The sequence below is a fragment of the Manacus candei genome, unplaced genomic scaffold (genome assembly GCF_025592945.1).
Source record: "Manacus candei isolate 608988 ecotype Guabito, Panama unplaced genomic scaffold, ASM2559294v1 h1tg000033l, whole genome shotgun sequence".
NCBI classification, from domain to species: Eukaryota; Metazoa; Chordata; class Aves; order Passeriformes; family Pipridae; genus Manacus; species Manacus candei.
The window spans coordinates 3,708,978-3,734,247 of record NW_026138081.1 but is presented as its reverse complement, the minus strand read 5'-3'; the positions used below and the strand labels follow the sequence as shown (position 1 = coordinate 3,734,247).

The window sequence follows — 25,270 nt, the reverse complement described above, 5'->3', positions numbered from 1 at the left end:
TTTTCTGTCTCAATCTCTTTATCTGTTCCTCATACAGAAGTGCTTCTATAAATTAGATAATTTTTATAATCTGACTCTAAATGTTTTTCAGTCCTACTGTGTCATTTTTGTAATTAGGGGATCAGCCCTTCACATGCCACTGTATATGGTCTGGCATCAGAGGCTCATACAGAACAGAAAAGGTTTACCGTTCCGGTCTTGGTTCCTTTTCTAATAATCCCTCAGTCTTTCCCCCCCACTCCCACCCCCCACCCTTTCAGTTGCTCCTGCACACAGCTAATAGTAACCACCTTACCACACTTCTCAGGATCATTCTTGGATCACAGTAGTCTAATTAGAGACTTCTATTTTATATGCAAATTGGGGATTTTTCTATGTCTCCTACACACATTACTTAACATTAACCTTCCCTGAATTTCATCAGATGGTTTGTCAACCAATTAGCATTTTGATGTCCTTATTTGCATTAATACTTCATTTCTATACAAATAATAATTTTCATAATTCACTAAGACACTACCTGTGAATAGCTATAAAACCTGAATGTTATTTAAGAAAACACTACAGACAAACAAAAAAAACCCCCAAAACCCAAACAACAACACGACTGATCTCTTTTTTCTCTATATACAAAGGACCAGCACATAGAACCTGAAGGGTTTTTAGAAAGATAAACAAAACCAAGAAAACCTGATCTCCTTTTTTCCTATATATATAGGACCAGCATTCACCTATTGTGACAATCATAAAACAAAACACTTTCAGAAATCTATTTACCACAAGGAAAGATCATACTGTAGATCTCAAACTCAGTCAAGCCGTTAACCAATTATGATATTATCACTTATGATAGGACATTAAATTTCCTTCATAGATCTCAAAAAAGAATCATCAGAAAACATTCTTATAGGTTAAATATAACCAACCAAAACTTAATGTAACAGGTCACATGGAAAATTATTAGGGCTTTTATACAAACTTGACTTACTTATATACTTGCCAAAAGCTATTTACTGCTTAATGAAGCTGAGTTTTGTTTCCTCCTCTCATTCAAAGTGACACTGCATTTAAGAAGTGACTTTACCAGTGAGAACAAAAGGCATTGAAAACATTTCCCAGTATATGGGGTCAGATGAAAAGTAAAAAAGTCTGTGTTAGAGCTGGTCAGAAGATGCCCCAAGAACTAAGCGGGTTTCAGGTGACAGCTGGTACAGAGATACGTAGTTTGCAAAAAATGGAAAATGAAAGAAAGCCAGGAGGAAGTTAGACAAATTGGTTACTATGATCACAGGCAGAGATGTTTTCTATCCTGGAAAACAAGAAGAAATTTTAAATCCTGTTTCTAATGTATTTAATGAAGAAAGACTGACTAGACAAACAGGACTGTGGTAATGAAAAATCTGATAGACATTATTATCTCCTCTTAAATGCAAGGTAATCAGAAATGCCTGAAGGATGAGCAATATACTGGTCTGTCTTGTAAATTAGCTTTCAGCTATTTTTCTTCTCTCTTTGGGGGAGAACTAAAGAACTATTCTGTTTGCTTTAGAAAGTAAATAATAGCATTACTGAAACAATACTGTGTCATTAGCAAGGCATTTCAACTTAAATGGATGGACTATCTTCCTGCCCTTCCCTTCTCCATGCTGCAACATTCCATGATCTGCACAAGCTAAATTTCTGTATGTTCATAAGACTAAATTACACAATAAAACATAAAATACATTTGTTTAAATTCTTCTCACATTAGAACAGGAATTAATAACAATGTTTCAGCATTGTTCATACTCAAGACAGCTTGTAAGAGTAAGGTAGCTTGGTGAGGTGGTCTCATCTGCTATTTCTAGAGCCACTAAGTCCGTGAGGCCACAAAGCCCATGAAATGTAAGATGGAAGACAGCAAGAAAACAAGAAGTGACAATTCCTATTTTCATAGGGAAAGTTAGTGAGTATACTTTTTTATCTAGAGAGTCTAGGCATTTAATGCCCTTGCCAGAAAAGCAGAGGAATGCTCTTGATACATTCAGCAGTCCTAATAAAGATCAGAGTTAAATCACTAACAGATGTAAAGAAATTTGGGCCACCCCCACATATCTCTTCTAAAGAAAGAAAAGTCAATTGGCCTCTTCAGTGCCAGATGTCAAAAAGAGCAGATACCCAGCTTCCCCTCTCAGTTACTTGGTTTACATCACCCACATCTCTCAAAACAGTAAAGAAGCAGTAAGGCAGAGAAGAACAGAGTTAATCTGTAATACTGGTAACGTCAGCAACTGCCTGGATCTAAAAGAAATCCCATCAAATGCCCGGAAACATCCACAAGGGCAGAGCTGAATCCTGTTGTCCAATAATCAGGGAACAGTGATAGACACTTCAGCTATCTCTCATTTTACATTCTTTTGTAAAGATTTTTTTTGGTTGAGGGTCTGTAATTGCATCATCCCTGGAAGATGAGAGAAATAGATGAAAAGCCCCTTCAGTGAGTACTTCCTAAGGATTTTCTATACAAAAACTTGAGATAGCAATAGCTATAGTATTGAGAAGAGTCATGTCCTTCAAGCAAAAACAGTCTCAAACCTATCAGAGCGGAAACAATCCAAAAGTCAAAACTGATATTCACAACTACTAATGGTTTCATAGGTGGAAAAAAAATCCCACAATAGAAAAGACAGTCTTATGAAACACTCATATTGCACTGGTGTGAGAGTGTGCCTGCACAGCGGTTCATGCTTGCACAGCCAGGCTTGGCACCAAAGCCTAGACCCAGAACCCAGTGTAATACAGACTGCACTTTCCAGAAAAAGGGGCAAAATCAGACTTAGAAGAAACAAAACTAACTTAGATCAACAAAGGACTAGAAGAAAAACTGACATAGCACAACAGACAATGAAATCACAGTCAACTAGAAGCAATATGATACAATATAATAAATATAAATATAATATAAATATAAGGCTATAGACAAGAACTTAAAAGAATGGAGCACAAATACATGGCTAAGAGTACATTAACAATACTACAACAAGGGGTGAAAATCTCTAGCTTGTAGCATGAATGCATACACATGGAGAGACATTAAAGGAAAGTTTTGTTTTACATAAAGTTTTTGACAATTTGTCAGATTATCTCACACACAAGCCTTTAATTCTCTCCAGCATGGAAACAACAAAATCTGTAACATCATTTATGGGTTTATACAGCAAGTAAAAACCTCAGAGTTCTTTCTGTCATTTAAACGATGTAATTTACACTTTTTTGTCATATGTAGCTTGGAAAAGAATACTAGTCAGTGATTGACTCTGCTAATACAGGATTTGGAAATTAACTCAGGAAGAAATCTGTGTGTACATTAGGTGAACTTTAATTGCAGGGAAATATGATGAGATAAAGTTGTTTTAACTTAACACATTTCACTTCTTAATTGTCCTTGTTGGATTCATGGCCATAAGAAACTCTCAATCATGAAAACCCAAGAAGTAGGAGATCCAAATCTGCAAGTTTATCAGGGATTTCATACACTAAATTTAGATCTGTGTCAATTTTTTGTTACTAGTTAGGGCATTTGCAAAAGCTTCTAGAAACTTTCTTTTCCTGGATGCAGAGCACAATGAAACTGTGTACTGGACAGTCAGATTCTGAGTGCATATTAAGAGAGTTAAAAGACAAGCTCTCAGTTTTAACGAACTCACAGTCCAGCATCACTAGCAATCTAATCATGGAATAACACATGACCATAACAAATTGCCTTTAAATTTTTTCAACTTGCATCTGTAAGCTTTAGAGTCTATGGAGATGCTACTTGTTAATACTCGCTAGACATTCAATTGATAATACCCTTTCATGTCAGGCTAATAATTAAGGCCTCTTGTGCCGTTAGTAATTATAATCTGAGAATGAGGAAAACACTGGGATGTATATACTTTAAACAGCTTGAGTCTCTTCAAAAAACTCTGAGAGGGAAAACTATTTTTTGTTTGTGTTGGATCCAAACAGATAAATAGAGCAATAATCTCAGTATTATTACCAAATTCTAGTGTTACCCATTATAAACCTTGGGGAAACTTTGTGTGAGATCCTCAGCCAATGCTGATACACTTAGCAGATGGACATCAATGCTATGATGAAGTAAACCAGTTACAGGACAAACTCCTATGCAAAACTGGGATGACAGTGCATCTCCTTGTTTATGTAATGCACTGTTGATTTTGTAGAAGACGCACGAAATATTTAAATGCTGCCCCGCCACCCAATATCAAGATATGAAATCAGTTTTGTGAAGACTGAATATTTTGAGGTACAGTTCTGTTCTTACAGACTATCCACCACAGTACTGATGAGTACCTTTCTCTCATTCGTGGGGTTTTTTATATAGGACTACAAACCAGCAGTTGTTGACAAATTGCTACTTATTTTTGGCACACATTGGCAAACATGAAAATATTTTGAAGGATCAAGGCCAGTGTCTCTTGGCTGCACACAAAGGTTGCATGAGTTTCATCAGCTACTGTCACCAGCAAAAAGATTCTGGGATGCAGTATTATGCAGGTATATGACACCATAAAGTTAAAAAAACAAATAATTTTGAGAAAGTCTCTGAATAGATTGATTTTATTTGTAGTCATTTTAAAGATACATATTTTTGACGGCAGAGTCCAGTTTTGCTCTGAAATACAGCTTATAGTGAAATCAGCTTACTTTGTTCACAAGCTGTTCCTAAATATGACTATGTGGAAAAGTAAAAATCTCATGAATTCCTAAGTCATCTAGAGCAACTCATCTCTAAGAAGATAAGTATTCCCCATTGCCCTTCTGGTTACTTCCCTCTCCCTCATAGTTTTTATCTTTTTTTACTCTTCGACCTTTATCACTGGAGTCTGTTGCCTCACAGATCAAAGACAATCTAAGAAAAATGCATTTCAGCTATTCATGAAAATAATTTTCACCTATTAAACTATTAAGTTAACAAATGCTTCAAAACAAAAAAGAGAGCTATCCTATCACTATTCAGGGGGAAAGCTGTGTAAGTCTTATATGTAGCCTTTAATACTTTATGCATATACTTTCACTTAAAGAGCACCTACAGAAGAATTACAGGTGTTCTTTGAGGAGCATAAAGTGTGTCTCTGTGAGAAAGGGCGGATAATGGAACCAAAAGAATTCCCACCTTCCTCCAGAACTGCTTTACATCTAAATTTACAATTTACAATCAGTACTAAGAAAATATTTCTAACAAGATTTCTTAAAATTAACTACCATAGGAGGCAACCATTTAACTTTTTTCTCTACACTGGAATATCTGTCTCATGCCACAAATATTATAGGCATGAAATAAAATGGCAATGTCTTTCTTTTGCATATTACTTTCATGAATTGAACACCTGCTACAAAATTAGTTTCTGGTCTTGAGATGAATGCATATGCCTATATGAAAAGCATGTGGGAAAGCACATAAAAAACCCCAACACAAAACAATTTAATTCCTTTTTGCGGTTGACTTGCAAATCCTAGCAAATTAAGTATTTTTTTAGAAATCTGCTAATGAGTGGTCTTCTCACTCATTGAGTCTTCCTCTAGAATAATAATCCTTCACTACATCATGTATTTCCTTTCTAATGACAGAATGCTGCAATCAAAAAGACCATTTCTTACCATAAGACCTACTGCTGACATAAAACTATCTACAGGCACACCATGTAAACTTTCCCTAATCAGTCATAAATTGCTCGTTACTCTTGAGAAAAATTTCCATACTGTAAACAAAATTGTATTTTGTCATGAATGTCATTAACTAGAAATAAAGAAAAGTTAAGGTTGCTGCTTTTCATTTTCTTTTGAATGCAACTGCTTTAATTTTCAACTAGACGATGTTCTTCAAAACCAGTGTTGCCTGATATGCTCACCAGGCCCTATGCACACGAAATCATTTGGCTTAGAAGACCTCTCTTTTAGGCACAGCATACTACTACAGTGGGTGAGGAGCACGGTTGAAATCTGACAGTGCATTTTTGCAAGTTTGAAAAGCTTCTTGCTTACAGGACTAAATAACTCTGATGAGAATAGAAGTCTAGAGAAAGTCAAAACAGTGACACCTTCTTAGAAATGTGTTGCAATTTCCACATTTACTGTCTTCATCAGTTCCAGAAGTATTTTAAAACCAGCAGGTACTGAAAATGAAGTGACATTGCTTTAACCGGTATAGAGGAATGACAAGAATGCAGATGGTAGTACATCCATTTAGGCATTCACTCAGGTGTTCCTCCTCTGAAAGCTTCTCTTACTGAAGCATTGGTCCTGAAGATCCTGATAGAAGGTGACAAAAGATGTATCTACCTTCTAGAAGAGTTTTCAGCGGAGAAACCCGTGATGGTATCTTAATAGGGCTACCTGTTGAGTGCTCTCACTTTGGAAACCTAAGCACCTATGACAAAAATCACTTCATTTCACACTGATAGAGATGCTGAGGAACTGTAGTGGTGATTGGTTCCACACAATTCTTCCTAACCTTGGTATAATGCATGAGGGTAGTTAGGGTACATGCTATCACTTCTGCCATAAATACTCCTCCCTCATCCATATGCCTATAAGATGCCACACATCACTTAATTTTGGCAAGTGAGATCCACTGCTTCAGTTATACCCAACACTGATGATATTCAAGGAAATAGGCACACGTATGTACAGGCAATATTCTAGACACATAAAGTCTCATAGTACATATATACACAGAGTGAGATCACACTCATATGCAAAAATAAATACATTCTAAACACTCCAGAGTGGAAACATTATAAACACATGTTAAAATTTGTGTAGTACTGCAATACAGACAAATAAATTCTCACAGATGAAATATAGGATATTTGAAAATTACTAATACATTTAGAAACATGCGCTTCATTAATCTTCGAATGATACTTTTCCATCGACAGATATATTAAGGCTTGCAGAATTTTTCCTGTTCCATAAACTCAGAGATACAGCCTCTGCTTACAATGATGTTCTACCTAAGATGTAATTACATGAATTAACAAAATAATAAACCAGTTTTCCTCATAAGTCATTTTGAGCTGTAGAAGAGGTTAATCTACCACCTTTTGTATGCAGACACTATCTAAGAGACTTCTTTTTATTTGCCACAGAAATTATTGCCCTCTGTCTGATAAAGTACCCTCCTTTGCCATTTAAGCAAGCAGTTTACTTTGTAAGGACTATCAGAAAACATGAATATTACAATTCCTATAAATATCATTCAGCAACCCATCAAGTTAAATCAGATTTTAGAAATGGAGCTATTCTTTTTGCATATTCCATCAAATTAACCCCCTTAAGATTTCATGTTTAAATAGAGGAGGGATAGGTGTGAGGCAAAATAACAGAACTATTGTGCATGGAATAAGATTATGTTCTCTCTGAAAGTAACATTCCAATAAGCTCATTTGCCTTCTATTTCTCCTCTCTCCTTTTTCTACTCAAATCTGCTGGGAAAATCTTTCAGAAGTTAAAACTACTCCCTATATTTACTGAAGGACACTTAGTCTCCCAGCTTTTCAGCTGCCATTTAAAATATGTATATGCAAAATAATACTTTTCCATATTCAGTATATTTGTCCATTATACTCACTGCTAGTGTGTCTTAGCATCTTCCAGCAGTGCCTTGTTTCATACGAATAACACCTTTTGTATTGCAGCTTAAGAAGTTCATTATCTAAGGTGTGAGAGGTGGGCTGACCTAAGTCACATCATCAAAAACCCATTACCCGAACAAGACAACAGCTACCAGGAACAAGTAAAGGAAGGGATTTTTCCCCAACACTTTAAATAGCTCTGACTTAGAATAATACAATCCTTCCTCCACACTTATTTGCTGGCACAACTGAGACTAACGAGTAACCCATCCTTTGCTGTTTCCAGGATCTCAAGCACTTAAACACCAGCTGAGTAAGAAAAAGCCGAAAATTCAGAAGAAGTCTCCTTAGGAGGTTCAGGTAAAACCACATTCCTGTGTGTTAAGTTCCTAGAAGTAAAATTATTTCTTATTTTCCAACATTCCATTTTTCTTTGTTCATTGAACTCAGTTTAGACAATGAAGCCAAAAATATGAGCTTTCTTTATCTTCAACATTAGCAAAATGTCAGTGGGATTGGATTCCCTATATTAAAAGAACAAGATTGTGGTTTAGGGTCTGTAATTTTATAAAGAGTTTTGAAGTGGTACTCTGAATATCATGGAAATACTATGTAACACTAATAAATTTTGAAAACCTTCTTTCTTTCTGTCCAAGACCAAAGTCTGAACATTGGATCTATCCTAGTAAATCATGTTCCCCTTGAAAATTCAGGATAAGGGAGTCTGTGCATCTTGAAGGAGAAAAAAAAATTTTGATCACAATGGTGTGATAACTTTGACTGATGTAGATACAGGCAGTCAATGTTTTTCCTTGCAGTGCATTTGATTCTAATTGAGGAGGAATAAATTCTCACCACTTTAAACACTGCAAAGTCATGTCTACATCAGATATTATGCAATCACTTCCCTTTACAAGATTTTAAAACTACTCTTAATTCTCTTTGCACAGCTGAAAATGACTACATATGAAACAGCACAATGGGTTAAGCAATCACAGTGAGCAAGCAATATGTCAAACTGACCTACTAATAGTCAAAGAACCAGCTACACAAACCATGCAATCAGATCTAAGCCAAATTCCCACCCAGTACCCATCCTTCACCCCACTGAAAAACAAAACTGACACAAATTGCTGATGCACTTTCCACGAGTGGACTTGGCTAAAGTGAGTTTTGTTATAATGAACATTACATTGGAGGCAAACTTCAGAACTTATTGTTGTCATTACTCAAAATCAAAGAGTTTGTAATGATTTTGAGTACCAATGACTTTGTACTATTGCCTTAAGACTACTGAAAAATACGGATGTGCTTTTGATCTCAAAAGCAGACAGACACTATGTTTATTTTTGTTATGAAAATATAACTCAATGTTCACCAGAGTTCTGTTACCAGAAGAGTCCTGCATCTCTCTTCTGGTAACAAAACAGAAATGTGTTGAATTACACAAGTTTCTGGCATTAAAAATCCTGCTGAAATCAACTTAGGCTGAAGGTAAACTGTACTGGTAGAAATTACTAAAATTCTATTTTAGATTTGTAAATATGGATTTAACAACTTTACTTTAGACAATTTCCCCTCTCCCCCATAATACACTTCAAAATAAGAAATGGTATGGCTTTTTAATGTAACTTTTCTGTAATTTTTCAAACAAAGAAATTCAGTGTTGAAATGCAATAATACTGTACCTTGATTTCTTCTATTTCGTCTGGCACTATCTTGTATGCAGATATAGTCCCACCCAACCTGAAATAAGGAGAAGAAAAATGTTCTCAAAATCAGTAACAGAAAATGCAATGTGTTAATGGTGTCATGACTTGTTCCAAAACACAAATATTCCTTCTACCAATTTAGAGGCAAAACCCACTAAGCCCCAAATCAAGAACAACCCCCCCCCTTTATCCAACAAAACCCCTTTATGTTATTAACATAAACATTAGAAAGAAGGTGTCCTTCAACCTTTATAATTAGGTTGACCAAGCAGAATTACCACCACCAGGATGGTATTCTTTATATTAACAGCCATCAATCATCATATTCTATGATTTCTTGTTTGTGGCCTAAGGCATATGGATGAGTTTAAATATTTGAAGCCTGATGTGCTTTTTGCTCAGTATTTCACTAAGCTACTGTATAGTCTTAAAAGCATCCAAATACAATTCTAGAAATTGAATTTTTTAAATTAAATGTGCATGTACAGACCTCACAAATCACACAGGCTCTATGGCCTCCATGTTTGAAAAGTCTCTGCAGTTCATGACTGGTAATAAAAAGTGGGTGATGCGCAATAGCTGGCACTGATGGAGAAAAATAGGAGGTTTTGTTCCACACTGAACTCATTGAAATTACTTTTTTAAATCCTGCAAAAACCCTGGTAAAGAATAGTTTACATACAGAAGATGCATGAACAGCATGTACTATAAATAGTGATAAATATTATATTTTGCCCAGACACATGCAGATATGGTTTCTTTCATTTCATGAAGCAGTATTATTGATAGTGACAATTCAGACCTAAAAATGTAATTGCAATTAATGACCTCCTGCTGGCTCTGCACAACACTACTCTTCTGAGTCCTACAGAAATGGAAATCACATAAGAAACTATTTATTGTAAAGCAGTAGACAGCTATCAAATGCACATTTGTATTATTCTCCCTATTACTGGGACTTTTTCTTCCAATTGTCAGCGTTTCTACACAGATCTATTTCCTTATATCTTGAAATTATTACACATACTATTTACTCAACTGAAAAAGGGGAGAAGAGAGTAATACAGAAAATTCATTAGATTTTCTACATAAGTCCTGCCTTTCCATATCTCTACAAGTCACTCATAAACAAACTGTTGAAGGTTTTAGACAGAAGATAAAGTCTGAAGTCCATCACTGCTCCAAGCAACATCAAGTATGATTTCTGAGTACAGACAGGGTTCAGATATTACAGCATTCAAATTCATTGTGAACGATGAGTATACTAATTGCTTTCTCCTCTGCACATTCCATTGCTGCCAGTCATTAAGTGAGCTTAAAAGTTGGAGAGAACTGAAACTTTTCTTTGCCAGTGCAAGTACAAACATGAGCTTTTATTTTTCATGACCTTCATTCAACTGGTGTTTCTAGGGATAGCTACAAGAAATTGGTTTTAACATCATGACGAAGGATTACTTCATCAAACTGTGACATGAGATGGCTCAGATGAATGTATGTTAACATTGCACATGACCAGCCCTATTGATGCTGGAATGAGGACCATAAGATACAAATTTTTATTGAGTTCTTTCAGATCCATTCCTGCCTGCGCTATGGAGTACTCAAAAAAATAACTTCACTGACTTTCTACCCTCTAGCAGAAGGGAAGGATAGAGCCTCTACTGCCAGTACTCCAGCAACAGGGAATTCCAACTGGCAGATTTCATTACTGGCCACCCTCAACAGAACTATTAAGCACTTTCTTGGAATATATTCGAGAAAAAAAAAATCAAAATAATTGACTCAGTAAACTCATCTGGCTTGCTTAAACCATTAGTTAATATCACTTTATGCAAATACTTCTGTAAAGTTTTGTGTCAAGAGTTTAACACACTTTGAATCTGCTAAGTTGCAGTCCACAATTACACATTTTTAAAAGAGAAAGATATATTAAAAGTTACGTTACTGTTTAAATAAAATCTCTCACTGATAGCTCCAGCTCAGGTATCTCTTAATATGTTTACAATCCTACACTGACATATTTAGCTCAAAAATCCAGACCACAAACATAAATAATAACAAACTTGAAGCTGAAAGAGAATCATAGACACAATAATTTACAATTTTATAAATGCCTAAGAGTTGAAATGAACTTTTTAAGGAAGTCTATATTTTCTTCATTTCAGAACATTAGATTTCATTCTATCTTATAACTTCCAAAAGAGAGATCCACCATAGATTATAGTACCAGATTTAACGGGCAAAGGACATAATAAACACATTTGACTTTGTGTATAAAGTTTAGCTGTGAGTTTCACAGAAGTTTAAAGTCATCACAAACTCTGGGAGGATGCAGTTAACACAGTCTGAACTCTTCTTCTGGTCATAAGTGTGATATATAAGAAATAGAATTTTTGTTTTTACTATGCAATAATGTATCTATAAGAAAAAAAGGATTTAATCTGCTCGTTTGGTAGCCTGTGAGTAATGAACATGAACATATAGATACAATTTAAAAACATTATGCTTTTTTGGCTGATAAAATGTTTTGATTAGCTTCGATGTCATGCAAAAACTATTATGCTATACAATTTACTCGCAAAGTAAACTAAAGAGGTAGAATCTGCTGTGAAACATGGAGCATACTCTTCACTTAAAGACCATAAACACCAGCTTATTGCTACTTCAAAGCAAATACTCTGAGAAATTTGAAAGCATTTAGTTTGGTGTTACCACATCACTATTACAAATCTCCCACAGTCAAAATGTAAGGTACTAGACAATGTCACACACACACAAGTTACTGAGAAAAACAAAACCATTGTGGTGAGTGGTAAGAAAAAACAGCAAATCAAGGCAAACAGAAAATCAATGCATTAATTGATATGTCCAACTTGAAGAAAACTTTAAATTTCAAGTATTTCTCTGAATTGCATTTAAGTGTCAATATCACTTGTGGCCTGTCTGGAAGTTTATTTGTTATTTTGCAAATCCTTGATTTGATTCCTGACACCGTAAAGAACAGAGACCAGACAATTACACATAGGAGACTTCAGCTACAGGATGACACAGGCTCTGACAGAGGACTCGCACTTGGCATGTTTGTTCACTTCCTTGTGAACAACCTCTCTGTGCAGGCTGGTTTTTTTAGAACATTTTACACTAAAATTTTTAATCACAGTGTTTCAAGAAGTAATTGCACTGCAATGAGAAAAGCAAAGGACCAGGTAGCATGAGGGAGTATACATTAACTACTATGGGCATTGTACGCTAGAATATAATGCAGCAAAGAACATGTTAGAACGGCCAGAACTCAGATCACTACAGACTCAATTTTTGTGCAGATTCACTCATCTTTCACACATTTTAGTTTTATTACAGACTTTAATTACACTTCTCTCCAGCTGAACAACACAACACCCAGCATCCTCCAGTGTAAATGGCATTTCTCTCAGAAAATATACAACCAACCAAAAGCAAAGCTAAATATACAGCCAGCTACTTCCAGTATACTGAAAAGACAGTCACAAACTTCATCTAGAGAGACCTAATATGCAAAGTCTTTCTCTCTCAAACTGCAGTATTTTCACACTATAGCAGGCCACATTATTTAATAGTGAAATTATTTTAAATACTAGTTAGCTTTAATATTTTACATGTAAATGTAAGAGATAATCTCAAAGGTCCTGGAACTTATATTCAAATTCTGATAGACATCATCAGCTCTGTATCAGATCCTGCATGTAATACAGACACCCCAGTTCTCCCTTTGCAGAAGACAAGTGAAATTATTACTAGATGTAGAAATTAGCACTGACACAATAATAATGAAGAACCACACCTTTAATGGGCTAAACTGGTGAAGGTCTTTGAGGAGAGAATCAGAAAAGGAAAGATAGAAATTTCATAAAAATAATCAGGAAATAATAAATATGACATAATTATTTGTGCAGGGGTTTTAAAAATAGTAGAAACTTTGTGTATCTTTTTACACTGGGTTCACAGAAAGTTCACAAAAAGGATTCAGGAGACTGTGAAAAACAAGGTTTCTATAGCAACCTAAGAAATTAGCAAAATACTGGAAATAAACTGAAGTAAGGCCAACACAGTTGTATTGGAACAGATGGAAGCTTTACTATTTCACAAATTAAAGCAGAACATCACTGAAGAGGGAAAAGTAACTCCATCCAAATTAAGGAAAGTTGAAAACCAGGAAGATCTGTGCTCAAATGGAGGCAAGAAAAATGAACCACGTCTCAAATGAGAACTCAAGACAAAACTAAAAGAGAAATAAATTACAACTCTGCTACAACAGTAAACCATCCTTTATTTTAATAAGCTATCCTTTTATGACCTGTTTGCTGTTTAACACTCTCTCTAAAACAGAAACTTAATTTCTCATTTTTAAAACATTAATTCTGGATATAAGGTAAAAATTATCACAGTGTTACTTTCCATATATTGCAAGTTGGACTTCTGATTGATCTTCCCCTGTGCCCCTGTATATATGCATGTTCAGATGGACTCACTGGATTATTACCGCACAGCTACATCTTGTGCAAGACACTTGCACACTTGGACTGAATCAATATGGGTCAGCTTTTATAATTTGAATTCTGACCAAAGATATGAACACAGTCTTTATATACAGTTCCATATTCAGTGATTGCCAAAGGAAGCTGAGTTATTGCTTCATCTGTTGACTTAATAAATGATCATACCAAACGCAATGAAGTCAATTTTCTAAAAATAGCTTGTAGCCAGCTTGGCTGCTGTCATCTGCTGAAGTTCTCCAATGCCACTTTAATTAACATTAATCTTTCTTCAGATAGATCACTGTCTAAACAATATCAAGTTGTCACTAAATCTCCCAGTGAAACTCTCCTTCAACTTTTAATGGAAGCAAAACTCAAAATCCTCCAGTCGACATTTTTTTTCCAGATCCATCTCACAAATATATTTGTTATCTGCATCAGGATATTCTACCTTTTGACTGATTTATAAACCAAGCAGATTATTCAAGAGAGACTGTTCTTGGGAGCAGATCAAATGACTAGAAGCCAGATTGGCTATTTCCAAGGGCATGTTCATTTTATCACAGGCTACTGAATGAATACTTGCTACAGTATTTCTCCTGCCAGTGCAAACTGACCAAATCAGCATTTTTAGCCTATTCAACTGGACTAGATTAATGCTGACCGCTGTGACATCAACAAATCAACTTGCCTTGGATCCTCACACACAGCCAAAACTTCACAAAATATTCCAGGGAAAGAGGTAGGAGGACTGCATTTGAAAGTAACTTTATTCTCTACTACCTGAAAGAGCATACATTAAAAGCAGACACAGACCCACTTTAATTGATAACTAGTTTCTACTGACCTTTGAGAAATTGTTAAAGCACCCTGAGGGAGGCAATAAGAAGGCGTTCTATTTTGAGTTCCCTTCCTACACAACAGAACACTGGCAGCTAGAGCAAGCTGGGCTGCAGCTCCTATTGCTGGCTGCACGCCAGCAAGGAACTGTGCAAAACAGCTTGCAAAGCGGATCCCAACAACGTCTCACTCAGTGCAGAATTACGTGATGAAGATCCACCTCATGGGTTTTTTTTCTTTTCGGAGTTGCTTTTGGAGGTTGGGGTTTTTTTTATCATTTTTTAAATGGATTCTATAATTAGATCCTTAAAAATTTACTTGCCTTCCTGCCCCCATCCCCCATTAATCTTAAACTAATTTCAACATGCTGTACTCAAAAACTTCACAGAAATCAAATTATTGCAGACATGCCCTCTGTCAGTTCATGTATGTCATGAACAATAGCTCTGAGATTAAGACATCAAACTTACAGGACTCTACCTCTGCCTCACTGTGTCTCAAAGATTTTGTGCACACACAAAACAATGAAGGAGGAGGATTAACCCAATGTTTTAAGATTAATCCTGCCTTCTTAACTGTTTTAAGAGTCACAAGTATACCACATCTTTCACTGCCTTCTGGCTTTTGTTTTAATCAACAAAAGCAACAAACTACATGAAAACATTACTTTTAAGGAGGAAAACCATGTTATTTTTCTCTTTCACCCCTCAGAGTTTGTTTGGGTTTTTTGTTTGTTTGGTTTTGTTTGTTTGTTTGTTTTTATTTTACTACAGGAAAAGCAAGAACAAATCAGAAGAGGATAATTTTTCAGACACCTCCAGCAAGAAAATACTATCACCTCAACAATCTGTTATTTGAAAAGACCACAACAAGGATATTTGTTCTCAATATATGTCAGAAACTTGGGATGAGGTCACATGAAGGTCATTTGGCAATCACACAACCAGGAGCCACTCTCCCCTTTTAGCAGAATGAATCTGACTTAATTTTGGGGGGGAAAGTTGGAACTGTTATGACATAAAGAATATGAACTTAAAATACACACCTCTGTATAGCTATCAAACATGAGTTCGGAGCTTTGCGTAGTTTTCTAGGGGGTATCTTTGGTTTAACTCAGTGCATGGGCCACACCTATGTATGACAGTTTGGGGTATCACCGCTGCCAGCCAAAACACAGCTCTGTCCCCTCTTGGAAATGTTTATCAGTTTGCTTACTGCCTAATAAAGGCATAGAAGGGGAGAAGGGAAGGCACCATCCCCAAGAATTTTTGGGCTTGCAGACACTGGTATCCAAAAGAAACAAAATGGATGAAGAGGACACCGAAAACTGGACCTTTCAGTGGTGCAATTTTTAATTTTTTTTTAATCTCAGTATGGGGAGGAGCTCTCTGTGCAAAATTAGGAGGAATGCTGAACTTCCATGAGAAGCAAAAACTACTTAAGTTTTGATTGTCATAAACAAATTAATTAATAATTGCTCAAAAGTCCTATCGTTAATGTTTGTACGCTTCATGGCAAGGGTTTGAAGCACGCAAACAGCAAACATTTAAATATTTTTTAATAAAAAGAAATTAAATATAAACAATATGGATATTTATAACTTCGAGTTTTTTTTAAGGATTTTAGCATTTAACTGCTAAATAAATACTTTGTTATTTGTAATAGACTAGTTCTACCAGATTATAACAGAGAGGGGCACTGCAACTGAAATGGGCTGAGAATAAAGTACTGAAGACTAATTCTGCACTTTGAATTTTCATTACAGATTCAAAATTTTATTTCTAATTAAAACTGACTTATAAAGTCTTCCCAAATGCCAGCAGAATCTGAAAATGCTCTTGCCATGTGGACCAACAGCAAAAAAAGCCCACTTCTGTGCGGGATGCATGCATGTTTATAGCGCAGCGGAATGATTGTACTATGCTCCATCTGATTGGTAATCTAAATATGGAAATCACACATTAAATCAAACAGACAGAAATGTCAGCTAGATTTAAGTAAAAATGTGTTCAGTGACTTTGAAAGTTCCCACCGGGGCATCAGATGCTTGACCAGCCAGCTCATTAAACAACATAAGCAAGATTGGAAATTTCCTGAGAGAAAAAATATGCAGAAACAGACAAAAACCATTATCACAAAACCAGTAAAACTCTCACCATTTAGACAAAGATATATATATTTAATACCCATGTTGGGATTTAGTTGGTAGACTGAAGACTTTAAAACACTGTATGAAAAGTATTTATAGTAAGTGCCAAGACAATAATAAATGTTGACCTTACTTTGTCCTATAGGAAATACCATAGTAGGGCAAAGTACGTATTTGCATTTTTTCCAGCAAGTACATACCTAGGAGAGATACAGAGCGTTTGCATACGTATTGCTAGCAATTGCCTGTCAAAAAATCCTCACTTACCTCAACTGAAAGCAAAATTTTGGGGTGCTAAAGAGTGACCTTTTCCCTACCTTGGAAGGCATTGCAAATTAAAGGATTTAGGCAATATGATAAGGATTGCAATGATCCGCCTGGAAACGAGAGATTTCACTGGTAAATTACCATAGCAGCTTGTAGAAACCTATACAGGCAGATACAGCTATTTTTGCTGACACTCCTATCATTTCAGTTGAGCTTTATTTGCTTCTACCCAAATGTAAAAGAGAGACCATCTGAATCAAATATTAAGAAAAAGAAGATTCCTCCTAAGAGAATAAGTTGACCCAGAACTAGTACAAATGGTAAAGCTAAATCTTGTATAAATTAACACTGTCTACTACCCTACAGACTTATCCAATAAGAAATGGATTTTAAAAATATGGCACTTCCCCATGAACCCTTCAATTTTTTACCGTGTATGTTTCTCACATCCCACTACACTACTATAATTTTCTTTTCAATAACTTCAGCGTATATTTGCTCTTCCATTTTAAGATGCTCAAGCACATGTACATTCTTGGAAGCATGCTTAGACACACAAAGTCCATGTGCCAGCTTATGCCAAGGTTAAAAAATATTATGTGTTTATTTTAAAGAGAGGAAGTTTTGACCAAGATATGTAAAATCAGAAGATGGAATACCAGCAACACAGTAACACCTATGCTGGAGAACAGGCTGGAATGAATTGCAGACCACAGGTTGAAAAGACCAACCATAGTATTTTCTATGATTAGGCAAAAAGACATTCAGAAAAAAAATCTTCATTCCAAAAAATACCAGTAAGATCTAACAGCGAGAGCAGGATGACTCAAACTAGGGAAGAATAAACTTTGGAGAATATGTGGGAATGGTCTGATCACTCCAGATTCTAGATCAAATTTGTTCTTTTCAATTTAAATCATGGGGTTTATGGAGGACCATCAGAAGTTTTAAATAATACTTTGGAAAAAAAAAATCCTACAATACTGATATTACAAGAATGACAGAGGAGTCTCAGAGACAAACAGCATCCAGAAAGGCTACCACACTAGTTCATACAATTCTGCACCTTCTGAAGGTTCTAATGACTTGTTTTAATCCACCACATTCCAGAGAGATGTAAAGCATGAATTCAATCCAATATACAATTAATGACAGTCTTGTTATGTCTGTATTTCTACAGACAGTTAATTTCAGAGCCAGAATTTGCTGGTTTTCTTTTTCCTTTGTACTTTAGTATGTATGCATATATATACATATATTGCCCTGTGTGGTCTAAATAGATAAATTAAATAGTGATCTGACTCAAATGGGGTTTTCTTACTGTATGCTATGTGCTGGAGAATATGAAAGGGAAAAAGAAAAATCTGTTTAGCTACAGAATGCAGTCATAGGAATAAAACAACTCCACATTTGATCTATCTCTCTTCATACCTAGAAGGAACTTCCTATAGACAAAGAGTATTACTGACGATACTGCAAGTAAGATTTTATTGCATGTCTCAGATAATTATCTCTACTCCAGATAATTTATGGTTACTTGTAAATTTGTCATCATCCATACTTTACACCTGCTTGTAAAATATATATACAGGATTCAAAATCAAGATATTGAAAAATACTTCATTGTTTTTCATATATTATTAGCTATACAGGTTTTTTAGAATTAAGTATTGTTTTCTGTAGTTGTCACTCCCTTTTTTCTCTGCATATGATCATTTAAATGTCAACAAAAAAGTTTCTAGGTGAATTTAAAAACTACTGAACTACTGATGTATTGTCAGTATCACAACACATTACAACCTGACTCACTATTCAAATACATGGTAGGCTGGGGACATGTGGATCTCAAACAACTTAAAAGGTCTTTGATTAAGTGTATTTATGAATTTTGTTCCATTCAGGTCTTAAAAATAATTATTACTTTTAATTTCTAAATAGGTTGCACAAACATAATCCATTGGTAAAATTTAACTATTAACTTCTCCTTACTCGCAGCGTTAATTCACCTTGTAACTCACTATCAGCTATGCTCTCTATCCATCTGTTCTGTATAATGTCCTCTTAAAAGCAAAAAATAATAGATAGAACAATCCCTTCTGTTTCCATTTTCTGAAGCCCTTCCCCTTTTATTTATCCCCCTGTAAGTATGACACGTAGGAAGAGTAACCCACCTCATGGTAACTGAAGACTTTTTTTTTTTTTTTTTTAAATATGACTGCACAAGGCTGCTGAATACACTACAGTACTTACTATCATATTCCTTTGGGCAACAGTGACCACAACATGCCCCATAACTTCAACATGCCTCCAGTAATCCCTAAATTGAAGAACACAGATTAAGAAGAGATTCAATCTCTTCCTCAGTTTCTGCTTCAGCACAGGAGTGAAAACAGGTAAGGTGAATCCTGGAGTTTACACTTCTGTAAAATAACTTCCTTGAGTGCTGTCATGTATATTCCATGTCAGTGAGCCCAAGTCAATTTGCCTAGATAAATATAGCAAAAGTGACAGGGGGGCATCTTATCCAAAGCAGAAATTTAGTCTAGAAGTCTCTGCCACTTAACAATGTATTTGGAAATTATAACCTCACAGAGGTTTTTTTAAAAAAAAAATTAAATAGTAGAGATCTTTCATTTTTCAGCATGCCTGTGTTGGTGCCCATTGTCTCACAATCAATCAATTTCATATATCTGGAGAACAGTCTTGAAAAATGCTCAACCTACAATCCCACCAGCAAATACCAAAGATAACTTAGAAGTGTTTCTAGGCATCTGAAACAGCCACTATGTAAATTATAATCATAGATTCACATTGGAAAAGATTAAGCACTATAGATTTTGCTTACACTGTACACCCAGAACAACCTTATATTAATTAAAGGGCTAAACTCCTGACTATCAATAGACAAATGACTAAGGTGACCAATGCTAACATTGCTAATACTTCTGAAGTACTTCCTGAGCCATGGTGCAGAAAGGAAATCAAAGATGGTTAGGGCAAGTCTATCTGCAAACTGTTAGTGAGGACAGTACAGCATATGCATGACACCGATATCCAAAAAAATATATGAGATTTGTGTACAGAGAGACCTGGGCTTTATGAATAAAACACTGTAAGAAACTGCCATTTTCTTGCCAAATCACAATTTACTGTTTTACTCCAAACAAGCACTTATTATTATGTAACCTGCCTTTTCCTTCCAAGACTAGCACCCTCACCCTTTACACAGTAACAACCACAAAAAGCTAGTTATAAGAGCACAGAAGTAATCCCAACCTGTACTGAAAGAGTTTAAGTGGTACCTAAACTAAGGAACTGAGCTAAACTGCAGCATTACATTAAGAAGGAACATTTAAAGAACTAATAGAAAAACCATTGTAGATAATGTTAGTAGAATACATTTTAGGACCTTAACTTCTGGTTAAACTACAAGATCATATTTTGCTAACAATGCCACAAGATAATTGCTTTACAAGGTTTTGTTTTATTTTGGAATTGCATTTGTGATCAAAGAGCTTAGAGGCAGGTGGATAGTGCCATCAGGTCAAGCAACGAAAGAACGAAAAGCCTATCCTGAGAAGGAGGTTCAGTACAAATCCAAAAACCATTAAACTAATACACACATCTCTTTCATTTAAAATGTAAAAACTGGATATAGAAAGCAAGTGGACTAAAGACCATTTATAAATTACAAGAAAACTCCAGATTTTGTATCTCATAAGATATCCCCCCTCCCACCCCTCCAACAGAATATCAGGGGTAGATTTTACTAGATTATTTTAACATAAACTCTATTGTCAACTATATTTTCATCCAAAACATGTCAGGACAAATAGTGGTGCTATCCCTCCACAACAACAGTCAATGCTTTAGCTCCGATTTCCTCCAGCCACATCACCTGACTTTAAAAGCTCATTGATGCATAATGTTACCCTAGATAAGTGTCAAGATACATTTCATAGCTGCAATGCCTCTATACTTTAAGCTGTTAAGAAGGCATGTGCAGTGGGTTGACGCTGGCTGTATGCCAGGTACCCACCAAAGCCACTCTATTGCTCCCCTCTGCAACTGGACAGGGGAGAGAAAATATAACGTAAAGTTCATGGATTGAGATAAGGTCCAAGAAAGAGATCACTCATCAGATACCATTATGGGCAAAATAGACTCAAAATGGGGATATAAACTGAATTTATCACTAACAAAATCAGAGTGGGATAATGAGAAGTAAAATAAATCTTAAAAACATCTTCCCCCACCCCTCCTTCCTTCCCAAGCTCTACCTCCTCCCCCCCAGCAGCTCAGGGAGACAGGGAACGTGGGTTAGTCAGTTCTTCACAGGTTGTTTCTGCCGCTGCTCAGAGAGAGGAGTCCTTCCCCTGCTCCAGTGTGGGGTCCTCACAGGAGACAGTCCTCCATGAACTTCTCCAACATGAGTCCATCCCCCAGGCAACAGTTCTCCATGAACTGCTGCAACGTGGGTCACTTTTCCACGGAGTGCAGTCCTTCAGGTACAGGCTGCTCCAGCGTGTCCCCCACAGGGCCACGAGTCCTACCAGGAAACCTGCTCCAGCATGAGCTACTCTCTCTGTGGGTCAGCAGGTCCCTGACAGGACCTGCTCCAGCACAGGCCTCCCACAGGGTCACAGATGCCCTTGGGCATCCAATTGCTCTGGCACAGGTCTCCTTCAGGGCTGCAGGTGGATCTCTCTGCCCTTGTGGTCCTCTGTGGGCTGCGGGGGCACAGCTGCCTCACCATGGTCTGCACCACGGGCTGCAGGGGAACCTCACCTCCTGTCCCTCCTTCTCCACTGACCTTCGTGTCTGCAGAGCTGTTTATATGTTCTTACTCTGCTCTTCTCTGGTTGCAATTTTCATCTCTGCAATAACTATTTTTTTTCCTTCTTAAATATGTTATCACAGAAGCGTTACTCTCATTCCTAATTGGCTCAGCCTTGGCCAGCAGTGGGTCCAGCCTGGAACCAGCTGGCATTGGCTCTGTCGGAGATGGGGAAACTTCTGGTAACTTCTCACAGAAGCCACCCCTGTAGCCCCCCCACTACCAAACCGTGGGCACAGAAACCCAATACAGCATGCTTCTCCAAATTCAGTAGTGTTCTTCAAACCTGATTACCAGTGCACATTTACTTGTCTTCATAAATCAGACAATAATTATAGTAAATGGCTTTTTAGAAAAAGGAGAGTTCTCATGCTCTAAAGTTTAGATTACAGATGTTTTAGTATGAAGAACAGAATATCCTCTTTCATCTTACTTAAGGAAAAACAAACATTCAGTAGAAGCATCCCCCCACTGATTCACCTTTTCAAGTGTCTTATATGATAATTTGTCCAAAACCTACTTGTAGAGAATTCAAAAACATTTGTAATGAAGAAATAAAATGTGGTAGAATCCTTTTACAAATGAAAGTCAAAGCTGAGTATCTGATACCTACAATTGTTCATTCCAAGGTTATCTTTCTGTCACATTTATTGATTAGCTCACAGTTCAGTTGATCTTTACTCCACAGTGGGCAAATCTTTACAGTGGAGCATAGTGACTTTACTTCTGCCATATATGCCACTAAGACATAAAACTCTACTCATAGAATTCTGAATTTCACGTTGAGTTTACACTAATATATTAATACAGTATTGTAGCTTTATTGGCCTTTCTACTTTTGCCTCAGCTCTGTTTCATCCTCAGAACTACACTGATACATGCATGAACACAAATGCAGAATGAAGGTTTTCTAGTCCTCCCCATTTCCCCCCCCCAGTCTTTCCCCCTTCTAAAATTAGCTGAGTAAGCAGCTATAATATAAAAATACTTCAGGAAGCTTGCATATTATTGGAGAGTTCTGTTTTACAGAACAGTTCGATCATGACACAGTTTTGCATTAAATTGCCTTGAAGAAAGTATAAGGCACTAGAAGTCTACTAATTTTAAAATAAATTTAAATGATAACCCTAACTCTGAACAATCACTAGTGACAGATACTTGAATGATGCATCATAATGCAAGCTAACTGCTTGTTTCTTAAAATGTTTACTACTACTTCTGCCAGAATTCTCAGAGCTTTTATTAACAACTGAACTATTAAACATAGCAGATGAAGGAAACAAAAAACCCCAAAACCTTGAGTCTGTCTATCTGTTATTTTCAGGGAGCTATACCAGCATCCCACATGAGATCACAGCCGACACTGTACCACAGTTAGAGTGGCACTGAGCCACAACTAATAAACCATGCTGAGAGGGAAAGCATGTTGGCTTGTACTCAGCACTGTGCTGCAGACATCTATATTATCACCAGCCAGCTGAGAGTACAGAGTACTTGCTTGTCCTTATATGTCAAAAGCTATTAACAAGGCAATATGTAAATTATATTAATTATCTGAATAAAAAATGTATTATATATGTAGCATTTTATAACAGTGTAATTGGAAACAGTGTGCTGTTCCATGAGAACGATTTAAGTGAACAATTGTTAGTAGCAAATATGACTCATTTATACCAGTTTACACCATCTCTACCAGTTTCATATAAAACTTGGTTAAGGGTTACGTGACATAAGTTCAGTGAATCTTATTCACCTAAACATGTAATTCAATTAAAATGAAAAAGTTGTGCATCATAACATTCTATCAAAGTTCCTCACTGAAAGGCTTTATGAACACTTTGACCTGAAATCGAGTTTTATGTTTTTTGGTTTTGCCAGTTTAATTTTGTGTTCAACATTTCACTGATTTCAATCACTACTGGCCAAGTACAAAATATTTATTGCTTAATTCATCTGCTTTCCTCTTCCTTGTGAACTTAAGCACTTGCTTGTGTTTTCTTGGTATTTTTAGCCCCACTTGATCACACTAGCATATTAAATTTAACACTTAAGTTATTCATTCAGTATTTCTCCCTTAATCCACACCCCTCAACCCACTCCACTATTCGACTTTTATATTAACAGCAGTTGAAAAGGAAAAAAAAAAGTCTTATTCCTTGACATAACTTTCCTTTTACAAACTAATCAACAGTACCAGTCAAAGTTTTATTTTCTGCTGTTTGAAAACATGAACTATAGCTGTGAAACTGAGTGTTTAGGAAGGCTCTTGATTATTACATTCTGGTCAGAATGACCAATTTCTAGTAATTTCCCCAAGACCAGTCTCTCTGCCCAGCACAAAACCCTTTAAACATAATCTTCTTTTTCTCAAGGCTGAGGAACATACATATACATATGACCCTTTCTTCCGGTGATTGTGAGATTTTCCTCCTGTAGCTAGCTACTACAGGAGATGGCTTATTTTATCCCATAAGATTGTTACAAGAGCACCCTCAAAAGAAGGAAAAGAGGTTGACCCACTGCTGAGCTGAACACAGGAATAATACACAATAATGATCAATAACTTCAGTTAGTATTTTCTTCCATGTGCTTTACAACGAAGTAGTTGTAAAATCTGAATACTGCAGATATACATGAATGCATTATTTAATCATTCAGTCCTGTTCTAGTATAATAGAATGTCAATAGATTTTCTGATAAAGTCTTTCCTCAAGAGCAGCTTCTGCTGAGAGAGAAAGGGCATATACCAGCATAGAGCCCAACTCTGCTGAAGGAAGGCACATCACTTCTGGAAGCACTCAAATGTGTACAAACCTCCTTGTCATAAAGCTGTCAGTAGTTTGATCAGTATTCCTTAAAAATGTCTTAAGAAATACAGATTGCTTTGTAACACTGTAATTGTAAGAAACTACAGATGCCTACTTCCTTGTAGATATCCTTACAGTCACAGTTCTTGTCCAAATATGTTGTTTCAAAACTTGCCCTCAGTGAGCCTGATTAATGATTACCAGCGTTTCATCAATCTCTTCTTTCTTCTTCAGTGACGATTCTGACATAAGACTTCTGTAAACTGGCTGAATAGCATTACAGAAGGCAGGGTGACACAAAAACTTGCTATTAGGGTAGTTAATAATCTGGGAATCTAAGTTCTGTTAAAACTATTCAGTTTGTGTTCTGTCTTGTGCAGAAGAACAGAAATAGTACAAAGAAACTTCATATGCCAAAGTAGCACCAAAAATTCCTGGTCTTGAAAAAGCTCTGTATATGTAGACCACTGCCTCAAATGAAGAGGAACACTGAGGCAGAGAAAGACAGAAAGAAAAGATGTG

General features: G+C 36.2%; 1 protein-coding gene across 20 annotated transcripts in view; it reads right to left on the bottom strand.

Annotated features, from left to right (window-relative positions):
* The window catches only part of GPHN (gephyrin), a 287,927-nt gene that overhangs the window by 159,979 nt on the left and 102,678 nt on the right, over positions 1-25,270 (bottom strand). For 18 of the 20 annotated variants that reach the window (XM_051791387.1, XM_051791390.1, XM_051791391.1 and 15 more), the window contains exon 3: positions 9,311-9,368. In XM_051791387.1, coding sequence (XP_051647347.1) covers positions 9,311-9,368 — 58 coding nt within the window. Of the gene's footprint in view, positions 1-9,310; positions 9,369-14,695; positions 15,462-25,270 lie in introns of those variants that run through there. The other 2 variants (XM_051791396.1, XM_051791405.1) reach the window with 2 other exon arrangements.